The sequence below is a fragment of the Drosophila ananassae genome, chromosome XL (genome assembly GCF_017639315.1).
Source record: "Drosophila ananassae strain 14024-0371.13 chromosome XL, ASM1763931v2, whole genome shotgun sequence".
In the NCBI taxonomy this organism is placed as follows: domain Eukaryota; kingdom Metazoa; phylum Arthropoda; class Insecta; order Diptera; family Drosophilidae; genus Drosophila; species Drosophila ananassae.
The window spans coordinates 4,402,398-4,429,433 of record NC_057931.1 but is presented as its reverse complement, the minus strand read 5'-3'; the positions used below and the strand labels follow the sequence as shown (position 1 = coordinate 4,429,433).

The window sequence follows — 27,036 nt, the reverse complement described above, 5'->3', positions numbered from 1 at the left end:
TACCAACACTTTTCAAACTAGGTTGTAAAATATTTAGCATCCATTCAAGCATACATTTTAAAACATAGAACTCCTTGATTTTAGTAAATTTTGAAAGATTTTTGAATATTTTTAGACGTGTGTTCCTCCACCTATCGTTAAACCCACATTTGCTGATATTGTTATCGTTATCGTTATCGCTGGACGCCCATCACCAGGCCAACAACAGCTGATTGCGATTGCTCTCCGATTTTGTTGCAGGGCGAAGGAAGAAAATTGCAAATTTCGTGGCTAGCCTGCAATGTCGGCATTTGTGAAAACCGTGTGCTTAGCACAAAAGCTATGCGCCGCCAATCCTGCTCTTGCCCGCCAGGCGGTGCGCAGCAGTAAGTAATCCCCCTTACCGGAGGCATCCCTGCATGTTTTGTTTACGTAACATGGATGCTAAGAGAGCTAATATTCGTTGTTTCTTTGTAGTGGCCGGGTGGAACAAGGACTTCAAGCCAGCACCGTTCCCCAAGACGGAGAAGGAGCGTCTGGCGGCGGCCAAGAAGTACTATCTACTGCCAGAGGAGTACAAACCCTATGCGGACGATGGCTTGGGCTACGGTGATTACCCCAAAGTGGGCTACGGCCTGGGCGTGGAGGCCAAGGATAATTACTATCCCTGGGACTATCCCGAGCACAAGCGCAACCTGCACGAGCCTGTGAGTGGCTGTAGCACCAAGATACCACCTTTGAAACTAATATTATGGCAATCTTTCGTTTAGATCTCGGCGAATCATGATCTGTACAGCGAGGATCGCTACTCCCAGGCTGAGCCGCCGCGCTATAAGAACTCCTACTACTTTGTCTGCTTCCTGGGCGTTATGTCCGGTTGCCTGGCCCTCTACTACTGGCTGGAGGACAAGAAGATGTACCGCCCGGTGGCTGAAAAGCAATATCCGGCCGAGGGCGTCAAGCACTACACCTTCGAGCGGTCCAAGTAGTCACTCCACTACCATCTGGCACCATCTGGTGGACCATGGCCTCGTTTTTATTTCATAGGCAAATTACGAACGCAACTGTAAAATTAAATTGAAAATAGAAAGAACTGGAGATGAACGTTTATTTTCGGCGCTTACAAAAAAAAAACATAAAAATGCAACATGGATGATGGATGAAATGGATGCCAGGATACTGGTGATTCTGGCGATTACTTTCTACACTTATCCGCTAGATTACAAAAAGATTAGAAAGAGTTGGAAACACAAACTTAACTAGGTACATTATGTATATGTAAGCTTTGTACGAGTGGAGCTTAAGGGGGGTTCACTCCACGATGTAGTTCGGGTGCACCACCAGCAGCGGGTCATCCTCCAGGTCCTCCTGCTGCTCCTGGCCCTTGGCCCGCGGCTTCAGCGAGGTGGTCTTCAGCGGAATGATCACCTGGTCGTGGTAGATCAGGCGATCGATTAGCTTCTCGATGAGGTTCTTGCGTGAAATGAGCTCGTCCTCGGACTCGATCTGTTCGGCCACCTGTTCCAGATACCAGGTGACCACATCGCTGCGCTTCATGCCAGTGTCCGAGCCTTCCACTTCGCAGCGCGCCTCCTCGCCGCGCATGTGCAGCACCAGCATGGTGGAGAGGTTCTTATAATCCTCGAACGACAGCGTGAACTTCTTCTTCTGAACGGCCGAAGCGGATGTGTCCAGGCCGTCCGTTGAGGTGTCCATGTTGGCTGCTGCTCCGTTGTTCTCCATATCGATGTCGTGCTGGATGCCATCGTCCACATCGATGCCAGCCTCGTCATCATCGTCCAGATGAATGTCGGGCTGTTCCACCCGAATGATGGATTTGTTTAGAAGCCGGAAGGCTTCCTTCACATGCCGTTCGAGGACACGGTTGGAGCACTCCAACTTGGCCATGGCCTCGCTCAGCCGGATCATGGACTCCAGCTGGCGCACCGTAATCCGCCAAGTGCTGCGTCCTGCGGTGCCGGTGTCGCGCTGCCTCAGATGTCCGTAGTTCTCGACGAGCATACGTCCGGCCTCCTGGCCAATCACCGGCTTGAACTGCCTGGCAAAGGTCACGTAGCGGAGCACCTCCTCGCGGGTATAGGCCCGCTCCACCGACTCCTCAATGTTCGAGTGCAGATCGACGATCTTCCGGGCAATGGCATAGTCCACCACCTCGTTGCACTCGTCCACCAGGATGAAGAAAAGATCGAAACGCGACATAATCGGGGCGGAGAGCTGGATGTTCTGCTGCAGACTCTTGGAGCGATCGTAGCGTCCGTTGATGGGATTGGCGGCCGCCAGAATAGAGGTTCTGGCATTCAAAGTGGCCCGGACACCGGCGCGAGCAATGGATATGGTCTGCTGTTCCATAGCCTCGTGGATGGCCACCTGATCGCGCTGGTCCATCTTGTCGAACTCGTCGATGCAGCAGATACCATTGTCGGCCAACATCAGGGCACCCGCCTCGATCACAAAATCGAAGCTCTCCTCATCCCTGACCACAGCGGCCGTCAGACCCGCCGCCGACGATGCCTTGCCGGAGGTGTAGATGGCCCGGGGCGAGAAGTCCGATACCTGTTTGAGGAACTGCGACTTGGCCGTACTGGGATCGCCCACAATGCAAACATTGACGTCGCCACGCAGCGAGGTCTTCTCCAGAGTGGTCTTGGCCACGCCGCCAAACAACTGCAACAGGATGCCGCGCTTCACTTCATCATTGCCGTAGATCGAGGGGAAGAGACTGCTGATCAGGTTCTGGTAGAGATTACGGTCCTTGGACATCTCGTATATCTTGTGCCACTCGGCGTCCGTCATCTGCTTCTTCATGTCCTCGGCGGTGACCTCCGACATGGGCAGATCGGTGCCGCCAAAGCGTGCCGTTGTGGCCTGGACGCTGCAGGCGAGGAACGCCATCCGATAGTTGAGCTCCCGCATTCCCAATGCCTTCAGGCCAGTAACGCCCTCCATGCCCTCGCCGGGCTTGTGACGGGAACTGGACTCGGCCTTGGTGCCGGGCGTGGCCAGGACACTGACATCCGGTACTACGATCAAGGTACCAGTGAAATCATAACGATCTCCGGCCTGCACCGTCTCCACCAGCTCCGAGCGGAGAATGATCTCCACGGCCCGGGGTATACAGCCGCGTGGCAGCTCAGCCTGGGTCTCCTGTATGCGTATCTTCTGGAAATCCAAGAACAGACTCTTCTCCACATCCAGCATGAAACGACGGCGATTGGAGCACACGGGATTCCGGCAGATGGTGGGATTCGTGAACTTGAACTGCTGCTCCACGTTGCGGATCTCGGTCTGGCAGTCCAGGCACATGAACGTACCAGAGACAAGTTCCGGATGGACGGGATGGGTGCGTACCACCTGGCCGGAGATGCGGATCAATGTGCCGATCTTGGAGGTGGTCAGATCGCGGACCTTGTGCCGTGTGGGCACCTCTGTGAAGGCCACATAGCAGTCCTTCTGCGTCTTCAGGCCAATGCGATCCTTGACGTAGTTGGAAACGGACTGGCAGAGGAACGGGTAGACGTGGTAGTACTCCTCGATGATGGCGGTGGCCAGATTCTGGTCGTACTTCTCCACATCCTCGAAGCTCACCTCCAGGGTGCAGCGATCGGGCGACTCCAGATTCGCCGCCGGACGGGTGTACTTGATCTCGCCGTCCTCCTTGAACTCCTCGAGAAAATCTTGGAAGAGTTTCTGGGCACGGATGCCCACCTCATCTTTGACGCGCAGCTGGCCAACCTGAGCATCGGCAACATCCATTGTGGTTAGTCTGTCAGGGTACTTAAACGGAAGAGAAGGAAATGCAAACTAAAATGTAAACGCGCAAAATTTGTTTTGCTTGATGCTGTTTACAGCCTGCGTGCTTTGCCGATTTTTGGCGCCAATTTTATGACAGTTGAAAAAGGTGGCAACCCTTTTTTGGGGACAGTGTTATCGGGCGCTGTCAAAAAGTTATCAAAAAAAAAAAAAAGAGAAAAACTCACATCACTAACTCTAGACCTTCGCTTCGCTACTTGCTTATATTTTTGCTTTCTCTATAATTTTAATTTCCCGTTGGTTTTTTTTTTGTTGTGAACAATTTACCGTGAATTTTGTTGTTGTGTGTGTGCGTGAAAAAAAAAACAACTGAAATTACAAATCGTGTTTTTCAAGCAAAATTTCCACTCAACGAAAATGCTTGTTTGCTGCAAGGAAAGACGCTGCAACAACGGCAACAACAAAACCATCGGGAACAACCAGACCAACAACAACAACAACAACAGCCACTAGGCCCAAGCAAAAGCAACAGCAAGACAGCGACAGAAATTGAGTCGGGGAGAAACAAGTTTTTTTTTTGTGTTTTTTTTTCTTTTCAATTTTTTTTTTTTGGATTTTGTGCGCGCTCTTTATCTTTATCAAGGTGAAACTGCGCGCGCCTCGCTCCAGCTATAACTTAAAACTCGCTTCATATATATAATATAAAATATATATATATATGTATAAAATTTTATATCAAAAACAAAACAATAATTTGGGTTCAGATTTTGAGATTTCGGAACAAAAACAAACAAAAACAATATACAAAATCGAGCAAATACGACCACGAAGAAGAAGAAGAAGGCCAACGCAAAGGCAATTTGGCGGCGATTTGCAAATACAACAACAACAAGAAGAAGAAGAAGAAGAGAAGAAGGAGACACACACAAACGAACGCTAGATGGCGCACGCATACATGTGAAGGCGTTGGGAAAGAGAAACACACAAACATACACGCCCAGTGGCTATTTTGGGCAAAAAAAAAAAAAATAAATAAATAACTACAAAAAGGAAAGGAAGGATTATTAAAAAAAATATTAACTCGAATACGGTGTACGTACTTCATATATAATTTAATTTAAATTAAATAAATACATAATTCGATTAAAATGGTTCGATAGTGATGACAACGAGAGAGAGAGAGAGAGCGAAAGAGAGACAAAAACATATACAAAATATATCGTTTCCCATTTGTTTTTATCGAATTTATTTTTTTTTTACAGTTTTTTTTTTGGCCAGTTTATGGAGAGCATCGGATAGTAAACAACAAAAAGGATAAACAAGCGTGGGGAGGAAGAAGAAGAATAAGCAGAAGAAGAAGCAAACAACACAAGAAGAAGTAGAAGAAGAAGCAGCAGCAGTAGCTGCAACATAAACAAAAAAAAAAAAAAAACAAAAAAATAACAAAAATGTTGCCCGCCAATAGAAGTAGTAGCAATAGTAGTTATAGCAACAGCGGCAATATAACAAATACCAATAGATGCCTCATCAAATCAGCCATCGAGCGTACTGTCGTCCGTCTACGAGGCACACCACCGGTTGCAACACCAACAAAGCCGGAGGAGGAGCCGGAGGATGTCACCGTTGTGGAGTACGATATTATTAACTTCTATGCCGATTCATCGCCGAGGATGTCGCCCAGAATTGTCGTTAATCCCCGCCAGCTATCACCCGTTTCTCCAGCCCGCCCCGGCAGCACCATCAACAGCAGCCATAGCTCTAGTCCAGCATTGGATGCCAGCAGCAGCAGCAGCAGTGTTGTCGGTTGTGCTACCCCGGCAAGGAGAACGGTAATGGAGCAACAATCATCCGGAGGAGGAGGAGAGGATCTATCCCATCCGGCGGGAGAGAGAAAATCACAGCTACATGCATTGCCCATTGCCATGTCGTCCCGGTCCAGGGGCGGCGGAGGAGTAGCATCCAGTCGACTGCGCCGTCAGGCAGCCATCGTACCAGCACGCTCCATTGTCACAGAAGCCAACAGCAGCGGTAACAGTAGCGGCAACAGCGCCAGTTCCTCCAGCAGCTCGGATAGCTCCAGCTCCAGTCCCACACCAAGCTCACCCTGCTCCACGCTGGGCGTTAATATGCGCGTCACCGGCCAGTGCAGTCAGGGCGGTCGGAAGTATATGGAGGATCAGTTCTCGGTGGCCTACCAGGAGTCACCGCTCACCCACGAACTGGAGTATGCCTTCTTCGGGATCTATGACGGACATGGCGGCCCAGAGGCAGCTGTCTTTGCCAAGGAGCATCTCATGCTGGAGATTGTAAAGCAGAAGCTGTTCTGGTCGGACAAGGACGAGGATGTGTTGAGGGCCATACGTGAGGGCTACATCGCCACGCACTTTGCCATGTGGCGGGAACAAGGTGAGCACGGGGGGCATTCTCAAAATCTTCAACTACCATTAAGCATAAATATAAAAATAAACCCAAACAAAAAATCGAAAACCGACCAGACCAAACGGAAACAAAGAAAAACTACAAAAAAAAATGGGGAAGGGGGGGAGCCCTCGTTCTCTGTGGTTTTTATAAGATGGGATGGCTTTGGAGAACTTTCACCAACCATGTGCTCGTTCTTACCCATTTTTTATTCATTCTCTTCTTTTCTTTTTTTTTTTACCTGAAATCCTACCTATCATATGACCATATTTGCTTTCGCAAAAGCAAAAAACAAAAAAAAAAAGTAAAGAAACAGAAACTTTTAGAGATGTGACCGCACGGCCGCTCACGCACGAATTTCAAAAGTGAGAGAATTTGCAATCGAAGATTTTGAAAGTGGGGTAACCGGGTAATAGTCCCGCTATCTGTATAGGGTTGCCGTTCTGGCCCCACACAATAGTGACCCCAAAAAATCCGCTCTCCCACCTCTAGTTTGGTGGAGCAATTATGCAACCGTGTGTAACGGTGACTCAACCATCGCAGCGCCCGCTCGTTCGTCTCTCATCTCTATTGTGTGTTTGCCTACTCATAAAATACACACACACTCACATACAGATACACATGTACATATGTATATAACATGCATAGACTGAGACACAGATACACACACATATAGAGAAAAGTTATCGCTCTGGGAGTGGAATATTCCACAGGCTTGCCATTTACTCTTTGTGCTGTGTATTCGCCTCGTACAGGCCCAGACAATCCGACAAATACAAAACGTATCCGAGGGATGCCAGATGCATGTGTTGGAAAATGTCAATAGTGGCCATGTTGTTTTTTTTTTTCGTTTTTATTTTCTCAGAATATCTATCCATGAATTCAAACTGTACATCCTAAATGACAATAAAAATTAATTTATATTCTGTTTTTAACCTTTTTTAGGTAATTTTAAGATATTAATATAGTTTTTAATAATTTTTAATACTATAGGGAGGAGAGGAGGGGAGGGACATGGGGATTTCGAAACACAGATTTCGAAAACGTTTTTTTTGAATTTCATCATTTGATGAAATTTTGTAATTTTGTAATGATTTATGAATGAAATAACCCCTTAAATCATAATTTTATGAAATATTCTAGTTTATTTTATAATTTCTAACCTTTAAAACCCCTAATCCCGCAGAGAAATGGCCACGAACTGCCAATGGCCACCTGAGTACAGCCGGCACCACCGCCACCGTGGCATTTATGCGGCGGGAGAAGATCTACATCGGTCATGTCGGTGACTCTGGGATCGTCCTGGGCTACCAGCGAAAGGGCGAACGCAACTGGCAGGCCCGCCAACTAACCACCGACCACAAGCCCGAGTCTCTGGCGGAGAAGACAAGGATCCAGCGTTCCGGCGGCAATGTGGCCATCAAGTCTGGTGTGCCGCGAGTGGTCTGGAATCGTCCCCGGGATCCGATGCATCGCGGTCCCATCCGCCGACGAACTTTGGTCGATGATATACCCTTCCTGGCAGTGGCCCGATCCCTGGGCGATCTCTGGAGCTATAATTCCCGGTGCAAGGAGTTCGTAGTCAGTCCCGATCCCGATGTTAAAGTTGTGAAAATAGATCCGAGTACCTTCAGGTAAGTGGAATCAGTTATTTAACCATAAAGGATTATCTAATGTGGCTCTCCTCATTCAATAGATGCCTGATCTTCGGCACCGATGGTCTGTGGAATGTGGTGACGCCCCAGGAGGCGGTGGATTGTGTCCGAAAGGAGCACCTTATCGGTGAGATACTGAACGAGCAGGACGTCATGAATCCCAGCAAGGCGCTGGTCGATCAGGCCCTCAAAACGTGGGCCTCCAAGAAGATGCGGGCGGACAACACGTCCGTGGTAACTGTGATACTAACACCAGCGGCCTCTCACACCACCACTTCCAATACCCAACAAGGAACTGCTCCCCAAACGCCCGCTCTGGCACGTGATCCCGATATGGATGTGGATCTGTTGGTGGAGGCGGAGGCGATGACGGTCGAGGAGGAGGAGGATGATGTGGTGGTGCCGGTGGATAGCGAGAATAGCTGTCCGCAGGAGTTCTTCATCGAGGAGGAGGAGTATCACCTGGAAACACCCTACAGTGCCTTGGCGAAGCGACATTTGCCACCGGAGCCGTATCGTGACTTTGATTACTTTGGCCTGGACGAGGATGAGACGGAGGAGGATGAGGAGGAGCCACAGCCCGATCCTGAGGAGGCGGAGGAGCATGTGGAGGCTGTCGAGAATTGGTTTAAGCCGCGCAAGACATGGCGCAAGTCGACGATCAACAATTCGTGGACTGGCGGCACCGAACCAGAGCCAGATCCCGAGCCGGACGAGCGTAACCGCTTGAATGACGCCACTCCCGACCTCACAATGTACTCCCACACCAGCATCGACAAGTGCGCCATTTACGGCAACTCTGTGGCGCCGGGTAGCGCTAATCCCGAACTGGAACAGCATCTGGAGAGCAGTTACAGCTTCGCCGAGTCCTACAATTCGCTGCTCAACGAACAGGAGGAACAGGAGGCACGATCTCGTTCGGCGGCCGCGGCAGCAGCTGTGGTTCATTCCCAGTCCGCCGCAGCCCAAGCAGCTGCCTCCTGCAGTGTCCAGGAGATGATCCAGGAGCAGCAGCACTACCAGCAGCAGGAGGGCTATTCCCTCACGCAGCTGGAGACGCGGCGGGAACGGGAGCGTGTGGCCCAGGAGTCGTGGCAACAGCCAGCCGAGCTGCTCGAACTGGACGCCCTGCTGCAGCAGGAGCGGGCCGAGGAGGAGCAGGTGGCCCTCGAGCAGCAGCAGCAGCAGCAGCAACAACAACAGCAGCGGGAACAGCAAATGGAGGTGGCCAGCAGTAGTTCTGGCCAGCAGGAGTTCCACTATTCGACGACCAACGAATGGACAGCTGCATCAGAGCCGGAAGAGGTCGATGGTGATGTCGAGCTGGAACCCGAACTCGAACCCGAACCGGAGCTACAGGATAATGAAGTTAGCTCCACACTGCCACCCACACCGACGGAGGAAATTGCAGTTCCTGGCGAGGAACTGGATGAGGAGATGCCATCGGAACTGCCACAGAAGCCAAGTCGAAGACCAGAAATCAAATCCGAGCCGAAGAAGCCACAAAAGCCGGAGAAGAAGCAACAGGAGCAGAGGAATCAGGAGCAGGGACTCGTCTCAATGCTGGCGGAAACTGTGGCGGAAATCCGTAAAGAAGACGCCCATGCTGTGCATTATATTTTCGAGCAGATCCAGAAGCTCCAGGATGCGGACATCTCACCCGTATCGGACAAGCCGGGTGTGGGCGAGGCCCTGGAACGGGCCAGTGTCCTGGCAGGGGAATCATCCACCGCAAATGTCTCTGTTACCAACTCGAATACCCGCATCCGTCAGATGCGTCGCTACCGCAATGTGCCGAACGAAAACCATCAGCACATGCAGACCCGCCGACGCCAGATGTTCAAGCCCAGCAAGCCCAAGTCCTTTATCGGCGCCAGTGCCGCCGCCATAGTTGCCTATGGCGACAGCAATGGTGCCGGTTCGGGAATTGGAATTGGTGGCGCCGGCGGAACATCCAGCCATCCAGTGGAGGGTCGAGTTGGTGGCGGCGGAGTAAGCGGATCTGGTGTAGAGGTTGCCAGCAGGGAGATCAACGCCTCGGCGGCCAGTCGTCGGCGTAGCGGGAATGTGGTGGCCTCCAGCTCGAGTACAGGGGCAGGTAGCAGTTCCATGATGATGACCCGGCGCAGCCACAGCCTCACGGCCAGCAGTGGTGTCAACAAGCGCCAGTTGCGCAGCAGCCTGTGCAGCCTCGGACTGGGTCTCGGCCTGGACATGACCAAGAGGACGCTTCGCACCCGAAACATACCCATCGCTACCGGTGGCGGTGAAGCAGGAAGATCCCAGCCGGATGTCCCGGTCGGGGGCAGTGCCAGTCCGGCCAGTGTCCGTACTCCGAGTGCCGGCAGTACACCCCGTCCTGTCCCGTCGCGGCGTCTGAAGCGGATTCACGAGGATCGCGAGCAGAGACGCAGTTTAAGGCGAACCACTCTGAGCGCCAGTTCCAGCGGCAGTATCGGCGGAGGAGTTGGTGGCGGCAGCGTCGGACCATCACCCGGGAGTGCCAAATCTTCGCGGCTGCAGTCTTGTAATGGAGCCATCTCCGCCCGGCCGCCACCCTCGCCGAAGAAACTGAACGCCGCCGTTCCCACACTGGCGATTGGAACGCGGGCCTACACAGCTGCCTTGGCGGCGGCGGCGGATCACCTGAACAAGCGCTGGTCGCTGCGCAGCAGCAGCAGCAGCAGTAGCTCCAACAGCAGCAGCAGCAATACCCAAAACACCAACAATAACAACAGCAATCTGATCACTGCCATTAGTTGCTACAGTGCCCGGAGTCGGGGAGCAGGAGTTGTCGGAAGTGGAGCAACTGCATCACCGATGGGCCAACCAGGAGGAGGAGGAGCAGGAGCAGGAGGAGGAGCTACACGACGACGCTGAGCCTTAATTCTAATAATCACACACACACATTAGACAGAGACAGCAAGTGTCCACACAGAAAGAGACAGCTAGAAGAGAAGAGAGAGAGATAGAGAGAGAGAGAGAAACAAACCCAATTCGGCAATTGGGCGAGCAACTTGCAAGTACAAATCCTAAGCAACGGAAAACCTAAAATATATAGTTCTACAAAAATCGACAAAAGATAGGGGATAGGTGTATTCATACAACTACAAAAAAAAGAAAAGAAAAAAACCCATCCTAGCCTCAAAAAAAAAAAACAAATTAAAAGAAACCCTTCATGTAATCTAACAAATTTTTGTACACACACAACACCAAGGTAATTGGCATCGTTTCATTGTACATAGCGACGTTATAGACAGCTATATAACAAAACTAAACAATAAATTTACATGATATATATATATATTTCTACGTAAGATCTAACAATAAAAACAAATTAATAGTGTACGAAATTAGCGGTATACGCTTATCGCAAAACATATATATCATCTGATATATATATATATATATTTTTTGTAACGAAATCATCTAAATAGCTTATAACTTTCTTAACAATACATCTATATATTAATATAAAATATATTATTTAATCAGAAAGTATTCTGTTTTGGATTATAAAAATTGTGCGTATGTCAAGTTATCTATAGTTAGTTTTTAAGTTATTAAGTAAGTTACCAGAGATGCTAATAACATTAATTATTTTTTTTCGTCCCCATTTTTGTGTTTATCGTTTAAGAGTAATTATGTGTATTTATTTTTCATGTCATCACGCTCTTGGTATTATCCAAGGAAATACATTTAATATTTTTTCATAGTTAATTGCAAGTATTTTTTTTTCAATTTTGGGACTTATTTCAAATATTGCAGCAAATTTAATTATTAACTGTCATATTTTGAAAATATAACGACAGCGAATAATCGATAGTCCTATTGTTGCGATATATTTGAAATATAGAGATGGCAATGTATTTTACAGATGTTATGGGATTTTTTAGTATATTTTCGCGGCCAACCGATAGTTTTTGGTGTCTGGCAACACTAATATTTGTATTTTTGTATTTACAATTGTATTTGTAATTGAAGAAGAAGCAGCAGCAACAGCAGGAAGACAGAGTCGAGACTCGCGCACCGCACCGCCAAGCATTCGACGTCCGTGGACCGCTCAACTTAAGCTAAAGCAAATACATCAAACAACGGAACAACATTGGCCGTTTTTCAGCTTTCCCACAGCGGAAAAACGGGGAAAAGGTCGCCGCGGTTAGCGTCGCGTCGCGTCGGTGTGCGTGCGTGTGTGTTGAGTGTGACCCACTCCAAATCAAAATTAACAGTTTTTTTTTTCGAGTTGAGCGCGTAAAACTCCATCCTGTGAAGTTTGAAAAGTCCATAGAACGTAAGTGCAACTAACATAGATCTAATGAGATCATCTTTGAATCTCAAAGTGCAAAGTGCATGTTATGATTGTCTATTTTGGGATAGTACCGTGTCTGTGTGTGTGTTTTTCTTTTTTTTAACAGTTACGTCTGTCTGGCAAGAGATAACCGTCATCATCTCTCTTTCCATTGCACTATTACTCTAGCCTAGCTGTACATTGTGTGCGAGCGAGAGAGTCCGAAGCGACATGTACGCTCAATAGGAAGAACAACAACAACAAAAAGCAATAAATAAAAACAATAAAGAAAAGAAAACATTAAGAGAGTAAGCCACTAAATTATTGGCCAAACTAGTGCCTTGCAAATTGCCAAGTTAAATATTTAGTCGCAGCAATTTGGTAGTATGGTATTTGCCGATTTCATGTCCTTGACATAATTTTCTGTCTTGGCCATCGATTATGCCAGAAGCAGTAGTAGTAGCAACAAAAACAATACTACCACCACTGCCACACCACCACCACCCTCCCTCCCTTATCGGCTTCTGTCGCTTGCTCTTTCCCACAGGAGGGTGGGTTGTTGTCTGAGGCCCCGTTATCATTATACTGTTAGCCTGTCTCTCTCTCTCGGCACGGCTGATAAGGTGCAGCAGTGTAGTCTCGGGGCCAGAAATAATTCCCAAGCGAGAGGTGGAATTGTGGAAAACCACATATTCTATATCTTGTGGTTTTTATTTTTAAATTCCTCAGATATCAGATATTTCTCCCACCACCACCAGCACCATCAGCACTCTCTCTCCCACTGCGTTCGATCCTGGAGAGTTATCGTGTTTTTCTTTTTCCCTCCCCAGCCAGGCGACTTCTGATGACCTTCGCCATCTGTTCGAATGGAAAGTCATGAACTAAAAATAGTACAATTACAAATCACACACAGAGGGGGAGGGGGTGGTAGAGCACAGAACAGACAATAATGATTGGCTTAGATCGGGGCAAGAGGAAGAGGGACAGATGGTTCAAGTTCATTGTCCTTGATCGGTTGCATTGGAGCGGGATAGACGTAGACCAAGAAGGGGGCTAAAACGTGGGAGAGCCAAGAACTCTCCCAGAGAGAGAGAGAACAAGAGAGTAAATAGAGGGGTGGGGATATGCGGGTCAGGGGGACCTACGTGTCACCATTTATCAATGCAGTGTGCGAGCGAGAGAGTAGAAGTAGGAGAGTAGGAGTTGGGGTGGCTCTAAACAAAGGGGTGGCTCTGCAATCAACCCTCTTTTATTTGTAAAAATAATTTAAAATTTGAAATTTTATTAGCTACTATCTCAGTTTTAAAAATAACCAGAATTTAGTCGAGTTATGCAGAAATTAAGGCCAAGTTTATTTATTTTCCCTTGAGGATCGGCTTTCAGTAAAAAAAATCCAAACAAGTGATTCCCACTGTCTGGCTGGCTCCTAAGGCAGGCCTCTGTGATGCAATCTCCCCACTGCCCCTCCATCGTGGCTCCACTTCCAGGCTCCTTATCACCCACCCTGGGAGCTACTTCGAAGCTTATCAGAAGTCCAGTTCAAGTCAGCTCTTGTAACTAATTATGAATTATAGGGCTTGAGTCATAAGTTGAGAGACACATATGTTTACTTGACTTATCAGCGGCTTATCAGTATCCCTCTTAGGTGCCTCGGTGGCATGGCACCTAACCTACCTGCCCCTAAAGAGCACCTACCTGCAAGTCAATAACATTATCTACCCCCCCTGGAATTGGGTTTTTCGGAGTGAGTGGGATCAGTAACCTGTGCCATTACAACCTATCTGGCCTGTCAGTCTGGTTTCTGAACTCAAATCATTCAGTTCTACTTCAAGCATACAGAATGTATATTTTCTAAAAACATAAACTAACAAAAAAAAAAAAAAAAAAAAGTTATATATTTTTTTTATTTATTTATTTTTGTTTTGGATAAAGTGTGGCTAGGGGTAAAGAAGAGACTCAAATGCGGAAGTGATATACCTGAGTAAGTTTTTACGCTTTTGTGATCAAAGTGAGTGGCAGTGGTGGCTAGTGGCTAGTGGCTAGATCCAAACTCTATATCCATATAGTCTATGAGGAAGATCTAGCAGCGCCGCAAACAAGCAACACTTAACGCCCATAAATTAATTACAAGAAATCACGAAGGGGCCCTAGACCCTCCAGAGAACCTCCAGAGAACCCATGGGGCGTTTCTAATTAGAAGGCACTTCTTTCTGCCCAGAGGGTATTAGCTTTTTTGTTTCTTTTTTTCATTCCTTTTTTTCTAATCTAAATTTTAAATTTGTTGTAGAATTTTTGTGTAGAAATATTTTAAGTTTTTTTTTGGATTTACTTATGATTCATTTTAAGATTAAGGCTTTAAAAGGCCTTTTTTCTATTTTCTTTTTTTTCTAATCTAAATTTTAGTTTTTTTAACGTGAAGAAATATTTTGAAATTTAGTTTAGAGAAGGGAAGTGCTTATATTTTATTTTATTTTTGAATTTATTTATGATTCATTTTAAGATAAGGCTTTGAAAAGGTTCGAGAGTTCTACTCTTACTCATTATTATTTTCATTTTTTCTAATCTAAATTTTATTTTTTTAAAGAATTTTATAAAGAAATATTTTAATATTTAGTTTGGAGAAAGGAGTTGTTGTTATGATTTCTATTTATTTATGATTTATTTTAGGATAAGGCTTAAAACTCTTACTCATTGCTATTAGTTTTTATTTATTTTTTATTTTCTTAATTTGTTTTTTTTTTAGTATTCAGTAAGCAATATAAAGAGATTTATTTAAAATACATGACAGGCAACAAAAGAATTGAAACCCCCCTTGTTTTTTTTTTTTTTTTCTGTATTCTGTGATTGATACGCCCCCCTGCGAAATGGGTGCGAAAACGATTTGAAAATAGAAAGGCCCACAAAAAAAAACAAAAAAAAAATAAATCAGAAAACCAAAAACCCAATCCCAAAACCCAGACGTTGATTAATGACTTTAAGCCAAAATAAAAAATAAAAAAAAAAAAAACAGTTGTCGTGCCAGAAAAAACAAGACAAATAAATTACAAGAATCATGAATAAAAGAATTAATGAATTAATTATTTATCTCCCTCTCTCTCTTTCTCTCTTTACAGCACCCGTATATATAATTCCTATATATATATTATATTTTCTACTCACTTTCACACAAATGATCAAGACTTGAGAAGACATCGAATATCAAATTATTCGCAAAAATCCAAAAATTCTCTCCAAAAAGTTCTCAACCAAAAAAATAAATCATTTTTGAAATTTTTCGTTTAAAAAATATAAATCGTTTTTTTGTGGCATAATTTACTTAAGGAAAAAAAATTACAAGATATACATTTCGTTGGAATTGCTGCTATTTTCTTTATAATTTTACGGTTCTTAATTTTTTTTTTTTTAATTAAAAAAAATATATATTTTGAGGAAGAAAAGTGAGTCACAGACACGGTCACGTGACTAGTTACTTAAAACTAGTCTAAAATATATACTAAAAATGTTCAGTCCCGAATATGAGAAACGAATCCTGAAACACTGCAGTCCTGTGGCAAGGAACCTTTTTGATAATCTCGAGTCCTCCACAACACCCACATCGCTGGATCGTTTCATTCCATGCCGGTGAGTTTTATATTTTATTTTTTAATTATTTTGTAAAGTTTATTGAACTTTACATACAAGCCGTTATTGCTACGTCATCTTTTCCGCTTTCAATGAACAAAAAAAAGCAGAAAAACAGAAAAAAAAGTGACTGAGAAAACCTGGTTCTATGAATTTCCCGCCTGACTGCCCTCCCCTCCTCTGGGTGGCAGTTTACGGTGCGGTCCTAACGGTGCTTTCATGGCCAACAAACACGTTCTTGGTCAAGACCTTCTGGTTTCATTACAGGGCAGGTTGTAAGTGCTTTTTAGCCACTTTTTTCTGGCTTTTTTCTAGGATAGTTTAAAAAAAATGGGTTTTCAAAATTGCTGTTTTATAAAATTTTAAATATAGTTTTTCAAAATTTACTGTGACTAATTTATTTAATTATAGTTTCTTTATAGTTTTCTGCAATTTTTTTTTGACTTTTATTGTAGGATATTTTGCAAAAAAATAGGTTTTAAAATGGTTTTTTAAACTCTAAACCTTACAAATTGATGATTTTCCAATTTTTAATAAATTTTTTTTCAAAATTTACTGAGACTAATTTATTTAATTATAGTTTTTATATAGTTTTTTGAATTTTTTCTTGCTTTTTTGTTAAAAAAAAAAATAGGTTTTAAAATGGTTTCTAAAAATCTATTCCCCAAAAAGTATTTTTCAAAATTTAAGAAAAATTTTAATAATACTTTATATAATTTATTAATTTGTTAAATGTTTTGTCCAATTTTATTTGCAAATTTTAAAAACAATTTTTCAAAATTTACTGACTTTTTTTTAAATTATAGTTTCTATATTAGTTTTCAAAAATTTGTCTTGTTTTTTCTGTAGACTATTAAAAAAAAATCACTTTCAAAGAACTTGTATTTTTTTGTCAACTTCTTTAGACTTTTCTTGAAATTTCTTTTAAAATTTATAGCCCTAATTTAGTAAAACCCCTTTATCCCAGAAAAAAGGCTCCTACATGAGGTCTCCAAAGTTCACTTCAAGAACTCCCCAGAAATTAAGATTAAAAATTTATTCCCTTTGTATTTTTTTGGCCAAAAAGCAAAGGCCAAACAGGGCCAAAAAAGAAACCAAAACTCCATGGGAAAACAAGGAAAATTTGAAGCTTGTTAGCCGGATTCGAGAGCCAAGTTGAGAGCCAAGTTAAGAGCCAACTTTGTGGCCATATTCTTGGAGTTCAACGACGTGAGGTTTCAATGGAAGTGTTGGTAGTTTTTCTGCCTTTTTTTTCATATTTTTTTGTCGCTGCCTTTTTAAGACTTAATTAATTTCCGGTTAGAGAGTTAGTTTAGCATGATGATGATGATGGAGTCCCCCCCCTTGACAGACAACCTGTTGGAATGATTGAATTGTCAACTGAGAGACGACCCCCCCTTTTTATGAAATTTGATTTATTCGAGGTGGAAGTAAGCACTTCAAATGCGTTTGGCCAGATAATCAAAAAAGGGGTGCCCACACAGTCACAGTCACAGACACAGACTGCCACGTTTATTGCATTCGTAAACAGTTTTTCAATGCATTTTGTTTAAAAAAAAAAAAGGGGGGGGGTCTTGGGGTAGGGGGTATCTCCGAAACAACTCTCACACTTGGCCAAAAGTGTCATGGCAAAATATTATATATTTTTTTGCGAATTTGCACAAAAAATTTGACCGTCAATAATTTAATTTTTTGTTTTTTTGTATAATTTTTGCACGTTGCACACGTTTTTCGTGTCTAATAGCTTTGAAATAATAACAATTGCTTTTTGTGAGCAACTGCGAGTGGGTAGACCCCCTACCCCCTGCCTCTGGGGGTCTCTCGTCTGCCAGACCTGCCTAAATTCAATTTCATAGCATTGGCATTATTTTTTTTGTTCTAAAAAAAATGTTTATTATATATTTTTTAAAATTTTTTTCCTTATTAAGGTTATTGGTTAGAGGAAATGAGGTTCTCGGGTTATAAGAAAGGGTTTTTGGTTCTAGAAAGCTTCTTTTTATGAAATATTATACAAGTTTTATTAATATTAAAATTGAATACAAGTTCGGTTTCAAATATGTTCTTTTTTTTGGGTTTTAAAAAGCCTATTTAATTCAAAAAGACTTTCAAAAGTGCTCGAAACTGTTTGTTACAAAAGATAGAATTTTATTTAAATTGTTTTTAGTTCATTTTTACTTTCTATTAAAGAAAATACTAACTAAAAAATTCGATATAAACTAATTAAAAAATATAAATATAAAATCTAGAATTGAATATAATCTATTCGATTCGAGAATAATAATAAAAAATAATTCCCTTGCCTATTAAAAAGCCAATTATTTTCTCTAAGTATAAAAAGCACTTCACTCCCTAGACCATAGTCCCTAGACCCTAGTCCCTAGACCCTACTCCCAAGTCTCTCCTTACCACCTTTATTATTAATGGCCTTTTCATTGCAATTACCATTTTACAAAAAAATTAATCTAATGATTAGCATTTAAGGGCATTAACTTTAAAAATGTCTGTGATTCGTGTGTGATTTTTTTTGGATTTGTTTTTTTTTTTGTTCTCCCTGCGGCAGAGCCAACAACAACTGGCAGACGAACTTCGCCTCCATCAACAAGTCGAATGACAACTCGCCCCAGACGAGCAAGAAGCAGCGGGACTGCGGGGAGACGGCACGCGATAGCCTCGCCTACTCCTGCCTCCTAAAGAACGAGCTCCTCGGGTCGGCCATCGACGATGTGAAGACCGCCGGCGAGGAGCGGAACGAGAACACCTACACCCCGGCCGCCAAGAGGAGCCTCTTCAAGTATCAGTCACCCACCAAGCAGGTTAGTTTTATTTTCTATAATAATATTATTAAATTTAAAGAGTTTATAGAGCAAGGTATAGTATGGTATAGAGTTATGTTTTCTATGAAAAATAAGATAAATACTATATCATATTATATCATATCATATTACTTATAAGAAAGTTAAATCTATAACTCTATAACTCCCAATTCTATAACTCCATTTATTTAATTTATTTAATAACTTCTCTCATACAATCTCTTAATATTAAATACCATTCTTATTCTACCTTATAATTTCATAAATTTTAAACAATTTCTTAACAAAAAAGTCCTCAATTTTCCCACCTAAAAAAAATGATAAAAAATAAAAATAAAATCCGAAGCAGGTCATCGCATTTGACTTTCCATTGAGCTTTCTGGGATCTTCTGTATTGTGTTCTTGCAAGAATGCATTTAATTGAATTTGCAGTCGGTGCTAATTGAGGTTTCTTATTTCTTTCTTATTTGTTGCTCTTTTTTTTTTGCAAAAAATAATTCAAAAATAGCCGAGACGAAAAAGAAAAGTTCAATAAACTGAAAGCCAAGATCGTGGGATCGTATCTGTATCTTTTTAATAGAGTCACAGGTGTAATGATAACTTTTCTTTTATTTCTTAAAAAAAAAATAAAAGAAACTAGTTTTTCCTGGTAGTAGTTTTTCCTTTTTTTTCCCCCTATTTGTCTAAAGAAATTTTTATTGATCTCTTTGGGTTTAAAAGAAGGAAAAACCGGTTTTTTTTGTAGAGAAAAGTTAGGCCCGAGTAGAGGAGGTTAACAGACTCTTTCTTTTTTTTTTTTTTTGATTCGTGACGATCTCTAACGTGTTTGCTTTTTATTTTTCACGGATCTCTTTTGGATCTCTAATATCTAATGTAACAACTGTACAAATATCTATTCAAATGTTACTTCAAAAAATGAAAAACACACATTTAAAATAATAATGGTATGGTCTGGGGGGTAGATCTATTGCCACTTGTCATTAGATCTCGACCATCTCGATTCATTAGATTTATTGTTATGGCAGAGCTGACATATTTGCTTTCTTATCAGATTTATGTCGTTTTTTTTTTTTTTTTCACAATCCCCAAAGCAAATATATTATATGTATGTTGAAACGTGTGGGGCACGTCCGATGACCGCTCGTTTAGGCCCTTTTTTCATCGTCGTCTCCGGTTGTTTTGACTGATTTTTGACAGTTGACACGTTGCCAGCAGCAGAGCAGAAGCAAAAGTCCATAGATACGGCAGTATAATAAAGGCCCCCCCCCTTCTCACAAAAAACACCAAATTCCAACCCGCAGAGACTCAGACACACGAGGCACCTTCATCACACACTTGAAATAATGAAAAAGTTATTAGTTTTTATTCAAAACGAATAGGGGAGACTCTATAGAAGTAATATTTTCTAAAAATTAAGTATTTCAATAAAGAAATTAATTAAATTCTTCTAGGGAAGACTCTTGAGGGAGTTAATAGAGTTGAGAGATGAAAATTTGTGACGAAAGTTATTGGTTTTTAGAGATTTTATAGAAATTTTGAAATTAAATTGGGGTTTAAGGAACTGAAGTAGTAGATTAAATATATAAATACTATTTTTGGTAGAAGTACTGGCTATAAATAGCTTTAAAAAGGTTGTAGAAATTTAGTAACGAAATACTAACGAAATAATCAGTCTTATAGACCTTAAATATAAGATTTAAAAGAAAAATGACTCCTAAAGAAGCTAAAATTTTAAAGAAAAACCAGTTTTAATCCATTTTCTTATAGACTTTCCTATTAAAAGGGGTTTTTTCAACTCTATAAAGTCTTCAATACCAGTGACGAAGTCCTAAATCCTCTAAATTTTTTTAAGGAAAGAAAAATCATAGAACCGGGTATGAAAATCTTTTTAAAAAATAAAAATCAAGATGATCTAGAGGAGATGTAAACCCCAAAAACCACATAGAGTATCAAAATAATGGATATTTGTAGAAAGAAAGGCAACTTGAAGTGGCGCGGACTGGACCGCATCTTCAACTACTACTTCAGTGGTCTAAAACGACACTTGAGTCGAATGGTTTTGTGGCCAAATGGGGCTCTCGGAGATCACAGAGATCTCTCTGTGTGCCCATTTGACTCGGAAATTTCAAGATTTCAAGTGGTAGGAGGGTATAGAGGTTTGGAGGGAAAAAGCAACTCTTTTTTTTTGATTAATGGCGATCAGAGATTTATTTTGTTTTTGCTTTTTTGTCAGGCCTAATGGAGTATATATTTGGCAATTGGCAACTGTCGAGTGGTGGCTTGATTTTGTGTCTCCCAGCAATTATTCAACCGCAAATCGTGGCCCATTCATCTATATCACGCCCACACAATTAACACGGCACCCAACATACCACTCCCTCTTTTACCTTTTTTCAGACTGTATATAGTTATTTATTTATTATTTTTCGGGGCCTGTGGTCATAACAAACAATATGTAATTCAATTATGTGCGGTCGCAAAGTTATTGTCATAAATAATGTAGCTGTTGGCTGGGGTTTTTGGAGCTCTTTCTTTTTTTCTCAAAAAAATGTCTACAGTAGGAGAGGAGGTATGGTCTCAGAAAATATATGGTCTCAACACTTTAGCAGACATTTTTGCCATTGTTTTGATTGGTTTTTGTTGGCTCCAGAGATGTGTGCTAACAATTTCTAATTTTCAATGAATGCCAGAGCTTTGAAATATAATTTTTGTGGCTATTTTTTGGCAGGAGACTTCTCTAGACGTTTAGCAAAGTTTTGGACGAAAAAAACATGTAATTACTTGAATATCTTCTATTATCAGCTTTTATTATATTCTTATTTATATTTTTTTTAAGAATAGGGAAGATTTTTAATTAAAAAACTAGAAAGAATCCTCTCTTATTTTAAGAAGGAATTTCTTTAAGTTTTGTGACGAAAGTACATTTAATATCTTGAATAACTTCTATTTATAGCTTCTTTTTTCTAATTTTTAAAGAAATGAGGAAGTTTATTAATTAACAACCCAAAAGTAATCTAAAGTCTAAATTTCACAAGAAATTTCTAACTAAAGAATTTTTGTGACGAAAGTACAAAAGTATTAGATCTTTTGAATAGGTTTTTATTAAGGTTTAAAAGAAAGTATTACAAAAATAAATTTATAAATTCATTATAACTTTAAATAAATAAAATATAACTTTTTTAATAAAAAAGTCTAGAAAGTAAACCCCTAAAACCTTGAAAACCCCTTGAAAAATGACTATTATATCCCCAACTCCCCCATTTCTTGCACCTGTTGCTCTGATTTTTGCTTTAATTTACAATTTGTGGTGCCTGGTATTTTATTTTGTTATTTAGTGCCCATTTTCGAATAGCCATTAAGAAGGTTGGTCTTTCAGTCCGCATTTTTATTGTTATTATAATTATTAATTTATGCAGCAGACATTTGCATTAACATCGCATTAGCGATGACTATTTTCGTGTGGCTTTCGGTTGCTAGTTGTTGGGAGTTTTGGATCGCAGATCCCCGTAGATCCGTAGATCGTAGCGACAGGTTCAAAATTACCATTAAACATGGCTTAAGATTTCCTCCTCCTCCAACCTCCCAAGACTTCAAATTCTTAGTTTTTTTATTTTTTATTTTTGGAATCACGCTTTCGGCGTGTTTTTTATTTCTTTTTGTTGACGGTTCTCGCTTCTGGTTGGTTATTTGTTTGTTTAATTTATAAGCCAGACTTTTAAGCGCCGCCCACAGAAATAAAAATAAAAATAAAATATAAAAAAACAAGTCACAAGAAAGAAAGCCGGCCGGCTGTTTTCTGAACAAAATGAAAGAGTGATGATTGTATTTTTTTGAACAACAGGGCCATAAAAAAATGTACCATACTGTACTCTTTTTTTTTTTTCAAAAAATAGATTTCTTTTTTTCTCAGACTTGTGACTCGGACTTTTGTTAATTGAATTTAAAAAAAAAAAAGCCTCAAAGACAAGCTTACAGAATCAGATAAAAAATAAACAAACTTAACAAAAAAATAAAAGATTTTTATCAAAAAAAACAAGTTGTTGGATTTCCTCTTGCCATTTATCAACTGGTAGTCTCTTGTTTTTTACAATTGAATTTCTAATAGGCTTAACCCTTTTTTTTTTTTTGCCTATTTTTCACTCTGCATGGCATCGAAAAACATTTAAATTTAATGGCAGTTGCTTGTACGTTTTATAGAAAAATAAAAAATATATCCATTTACAGGCCACTCACAGCTATTCCCAGAAAATGGAAGCAAAGACCTTAAAAGCCAAAAGACTAAGCCATTAAATTTTATTTCTTATTGCTTTTTTGGCCAAAGTGTAAAGTGACTATTAAGGACTCTACACACGCACGTGTGTTAATTTTATTTATTTTATTATTTCTTTTTGTCATCTAATCCCCCCCTCCTCAAAAGTTGTAATTAAGTTCTTTTTATTTCATCTCCTCTGTTAATTGAATTAAGTTTTTCTTTCCTCTCTTTTTTTTTTTTGTCTTTTTTTAATTTGTTAAATGAATTAAAAGCCCTCTGAGCATGACGTCAAGTGTATTTTTGGAAGGGGGGGACTACATTCATATATATATATAAGTACAACTCCCTCCCCATGGGTCAGAAGAAGCACCTCTTGAGCGTTTAGGGTCATTGGGGTGGAGCTTTATTTGCCAGGAAGTTTGCTTATATTATCGGTGGGAATTCGTGTATGATGACCAGAACCTGACTAACCCATCATGACAAATGCTTTTACTCAAAAATATTGGGCAATAAAAAGTGTTGTTCGTGGTGGGGGCTTCAAAAGGTGACGAAAGGGCTTAAGATCCTTAGGACTTGATATAAGAGAGAGAGTGTAGAGACAGAAATACTTGCTATTACTTAGTTTTTATGTTTAATCGAAAGAACTATTTGAATATTATAAATAAATTACTTTAAAATGATAGAAATACTCTTAAATGAATTAAGCAACATTAAAAGAAAGTGAATAATGAGAATAATGCATTTTTTAGATATTGTTCGTCACGAAAATATTAACTCTTTAAAGACTCTTTAACTCTTCTCAGGTTTATTTATTTCTTGAATTATATTTTTTTGAAAACAAATCTTGCTTGAATGTAGCTTTAATTTATTTCAAATAATCTCTATTTTTTTTAAACATTCTTAAAATATTTAATCAGTTTTTAATCTTTAGGGATTTTTTTTTTTAAAGGAATTTTTAAGTCAAGACCCATAAAAGATTGTCTGGCTATTTTTTGTCTCCAACTCTTACGCACTTTTTGTATTGTATTTGATTGCGTAAGAGACCCCCCTTATTTTTGAAAAAAGAGAGGGAGGAGGGGGGGGGGCGTTGGAAAAAGGGGGGGGAGTGACCCCTACGCATACACTTAACACACTTCCCGGCCCTGCTCGCATTTTCTATGCAAACAAAAGCAGCCAACAAATGCGTGACAATTGCAAATTTTTGTTAGATGCACTTGGAGAAATTGTTACTTAAAATTTAATATATTTTTTTATAAAAAAAGCTAAGAAAAATATTTTAAAATTAGTCATAAAAAGCAAAGAACTTCTCTTGTATATTTATCTTTTTAGCATAGTCTCTCTAATGTTTTTCTATGTATTTTGTGGGTGGTTTGAAAGGGAGGGGGTAGGCCTATGACAACGTGGTTACTGTTTTTATTTTTTTTTTTAGCATCGTGGCGTTAATTGCCGAACGCCAAGTACGCGAGTTGCAAACAAAACACATTCACTTTGGCAATTTCTTGCTCGACTGCCACTGGAATTGGACCTGAATATATTACAGATATAGATACTATAGAATACCCACTACATAACAGTTAATAACTCTTACTAATTACCATTATCCTTCTGTTTCTTTGCAGGACTATAATGGCGAGTGTCCTTACTCCCTGTCGCCAGTTAGCGCCAAAAGCCAAAAGTTGCTCCGATCACCGAGGAAGGCCACCCGCAAGATCTCCCGGATACCGTTCAAGGTTCTGGATGCCCCAGAGCTGCAGGACGACTTCTATTTGAATCTGGTGGACTGGTCCTCACAAAATGTCCTGGCCGTGGGCCTGGGCAGTTGTGTTTACCTCTGGAGTGCTTGCACCAGCCAGGTAAGTGATGATTTTCATCCCAAAATCCCTTCAAATTACTAATTATTCTCTGTTTTAGGTTACCCGCCTGTGTGATCTCAGTCCGGATGCCAATACAGTGACATCCGTGTCGTGGAACGAGCGCGGCAACACCGTCGCCGTGGGCACCCACCATGGCTATGTTACCGTCTGGGACGTGGCCGCCAATAAGCAGATCAACAAGCTGAATGGCCACTCGGCGCGTGTGGGCGCTCTGGCCTGGAACAGTGACATCCTGTCGAGTGGATCGCGCGACAGATGGATCATTCAGAGGGATACGAGAACACCGCAACTGCAATCGGAGAGACGGCTGGCCGGGCATAGGCAGGAGGTGTGCGGATTGAAATGGTCACCGGATAATCAATACCTGGCCAGTGGGGGCAATGACAATAGACTATATGTATGGAATCAGCACTCACTTAGTCCGGTGCAATCGTATACGGAGCATATGGCGGCGGTGAAGGCGATCGCCTGGTCGCCGCATCATCACGGTCTATTGGCTAGCGGCGGGGGAACGGCGGACAGATGTATCCGGTTTTGGAATACGTTGACGGGCCAGCCCATGCAGTGCGTGGACACCGGCTCACAGGTGTGCAATTTGGCATGGTCGAAGCACTCCTCGGAGCTGGTCTCCACCCACGGCTATTCACAGAATCAGATCCTGGTCTGGAAATATCCATCGCTCACCCAAGTGGCCAAACTGACTGGCCATTCGTATCGTGTCCTTTATTTAGCCCTCAGTCCGGATGGTGAGGCGATTGTAACTGGTGCCGGTGATGAGACGTTACGTTTCTGGAATGTCTTTAGTAAAGCTCGGAGCCAAAAGGAGAACAAATCCGTGCTGAATCTATTTGCCAATATCAGATAATTAGATCCGGATGTGGAGGAGTATAGTAATTGGGTGAAGACTGAGAGAGCGAGGCGCCAAAGGCATACAAAAAAAAATAAATAAAAATAAAAATAAAATAGATGGGAAGGATATGAACAAGGATAAAGCAAAATACCAATCAGCAAACCAAGCTAACTACCAATTAATCGATCTAACCTAATCGAGAGCGCTATTATAACCATTCTCTATATATATATATATATTCTATATATATTTTTGTCAATATGCTGCGGATCACCAGTCCATCCTATGTTTAGTGAATTTTTAGTTTTATCATAATATCATAATATACCAAGAGCAATAGAGTTAAAAAAAAAAAACGGAAAAGTAACTAAAACGCAAGAAAAAAAAAAGAAATTTATGTCGGATTGTATAAATTATAAATTATAAATTATAAGCCTAGGAAATGGCAAAAAAAAAAAAAATAATAATATCAGAAAAATGATAAATCAAGAACTGAGAACTGAGAAAAAAAAAACGAACTAAGTCTACATAAGCTTAATGAAAAATTGTAATTTTTAACTTAAAAAAAAAACTCACACACACTCTCACACATATATCATATATATATATATATATATATATATTAGGTAAAACATAAAAATTTTTTGTTTGTTTTCTCAAAAATTTATTTTTTTTTTACCACTACATTTAAGGCAATTGATATACATAAAAAATAACAAATAATATATAATATATATGTGCATATATATTTTTTTGCTTAGCCAATTAAGTTAAATTTGATTGATTTCTCGCAATCGCTTATTCTAAAGCACATACCCCCACCCCCACACCCACACCACCTCTCACTCATACTCCAAACTATGTATATGTAATAAATTTATACAATTTTGCAATGTGCCCAAAAAATTACAGCGTTTTTATTTGAAATTTTAAGTTTTTATCGTAAAAGCCAGGCTCACAACCCGAAACGGTTATGGGGCTTTGCCGTGTCTCGAACCATCCGCTGGCAAGCTCCACTTTGACCGTGAAACCCCCGGGGGGGGGCAAGCTTTTGGGGGCAGGAGCTTTGGATTGGAAACGAAGCTTCATCTTCGATTTTGCACCGGCCAGGGGCGTAGAGACCCTCTGAATAGGGGATAGGCTTGGATTTTGGGGGAATTTCCCCAGATTTTGCCCTTCCGATGTGCATATCTTTGCCAATTCATATCCGATCTGGAAATGGTATACCATTTTGGAATCAGGGAACTCAGTAGCTCCTTTCCTTATCCAAAACATTGCTTAAATATCGTTTTTTAATTTTTCGCTTTTTTCCCAAGGGGTTCCCCTATAAAATGCTGCGATTTCGCAGTATCCCCATTGTGGCCCCATTCCGAAGTGAATATCTCTGCCAATTCATATCCGATCTGGAAATGGTATACCATTTTGGAATCAGGGAACTCAGTAGCTCCTTTCCTCATCCAAATTATTGCTTGAATATCGTTTTTTAATTTTTCGATTTTTTCCCAAGGGGTTCTC

At 41.3% G+C, this 27,036-nt stretch overlaps 4 protein-coding genes across 6 annotated transcripts; 3 read left to right on the top strand and 1 right to left on the bottom strand.

The window, feature by feature from the left end:
- Window positions 1-133: 133 nt before the first annotated feature.
- LOC6503540 (NADH dehydrogenase [ubiquinone] 1 beta subcomplex subunit 8, mitochondrial) lies at window positions 134-1,072 on the top strand. Its single transcript, XM_001964152.4, has 3 exons — window positions 134-365; window positions 457-686; window positions 750-1,072. The coding sequence occupies exons 1-3, from the start codon at window positions 281-283 to the stop codon at window positions 966-968; spliced, it is 534 nt and encodes a 177-aa protein (XP_001964188.1). The 5' UTR covers window positions 134-280; the 3' UTR covers window positions 969-1,072.
- A 1-nt stretch (window position 1,073) lies between these two features.
- LOC6504104 (DNA replication licensing factor Mcm6) lies at window positions 1,074-3,885 on the bottom strand. Its single transcript, XM_001964151.3, has one exon. It carries the CDS (start codon window positions 3,751-3,753, stop codon window positions 1,291-1,293), a length of 2,463 nt encoding a protein of 820 aa, XP_001964187.1. The 5' UTR covers window positions 3,754-3,885; the 3' UTR covers window positions 1,074-1,290.
- Window positions 3,886-3,962: 77 nt separating this feature from the next.
- Window positions 3,963-11,543, top strand: LOC6503541. Of its 2 annotated transcripts, XM_001964150.4 has the most exons (5): window positions 3,963-4,393; window positions 4,515-4,842; window positions 5,013-6,156; window positions 7,355-7,802; window positions 7,865-11,543. In XM_001964150.4, the coding sequence occupies exons 3-5, from the start codon at window positions 5,199-5,201 to the stop codon at window positions 10,701-10,703; spliced, it is 4,245 nt and encodes a 1,414-aa protein (XP_001964186.2). In that variant the 5' UTR covers window positions 3,963-4,393; window positions 4,515-4,842; window positions 5,013-5,198; the 3' UTR covers window positions 10,704-11,543. The 2 variants fall into 2 exon arrangements, with proteins under 2 accessions (XP_001964186.2, XP_044572683.1); XM_044716748.1 differs by having other exon boundaries at window positions 3,963-4,840.
- Window positions 11,544-11,768: 225 nt separating this feature from the next.
- On the top strand, window positions 11,769-26,427 carry LOC6503542 (fizzy-related protein homolog). Of its 2 annotated transcripts, none has more exons than XM_001964149.4 (5): window positions 11,769-12,114; window positions 15,225-15,732; window positions 18,293-18,545; window positions 24,417-24,650; window positions 24,709-26,427. In XM_001964149.4, exons 2-5 carry the CDS (start codon window positions 15,611-15,613, stop codon window positions 25,534-25,536), a joined length of 1,437 nt encoding a protein of 478 aa, XP_001964185.1. In that variant the 5' UTR covers window positions 11,769-12,114; window positions 15,225-15,610; the 3' UTR covers window positions 25,537-26,427. The 2 variants fall into 2 exon arrangements, with proteins under 2 accessions (XP_001964185.1, XP_044572670.1); XM_044716735.1 differs by lacking the exon at window positions 11,769-12,114 and adding an exon at window positions 13,894-14,092.
- Window positions 26,428-27,036: the final 609 nt, after the last annotated feature.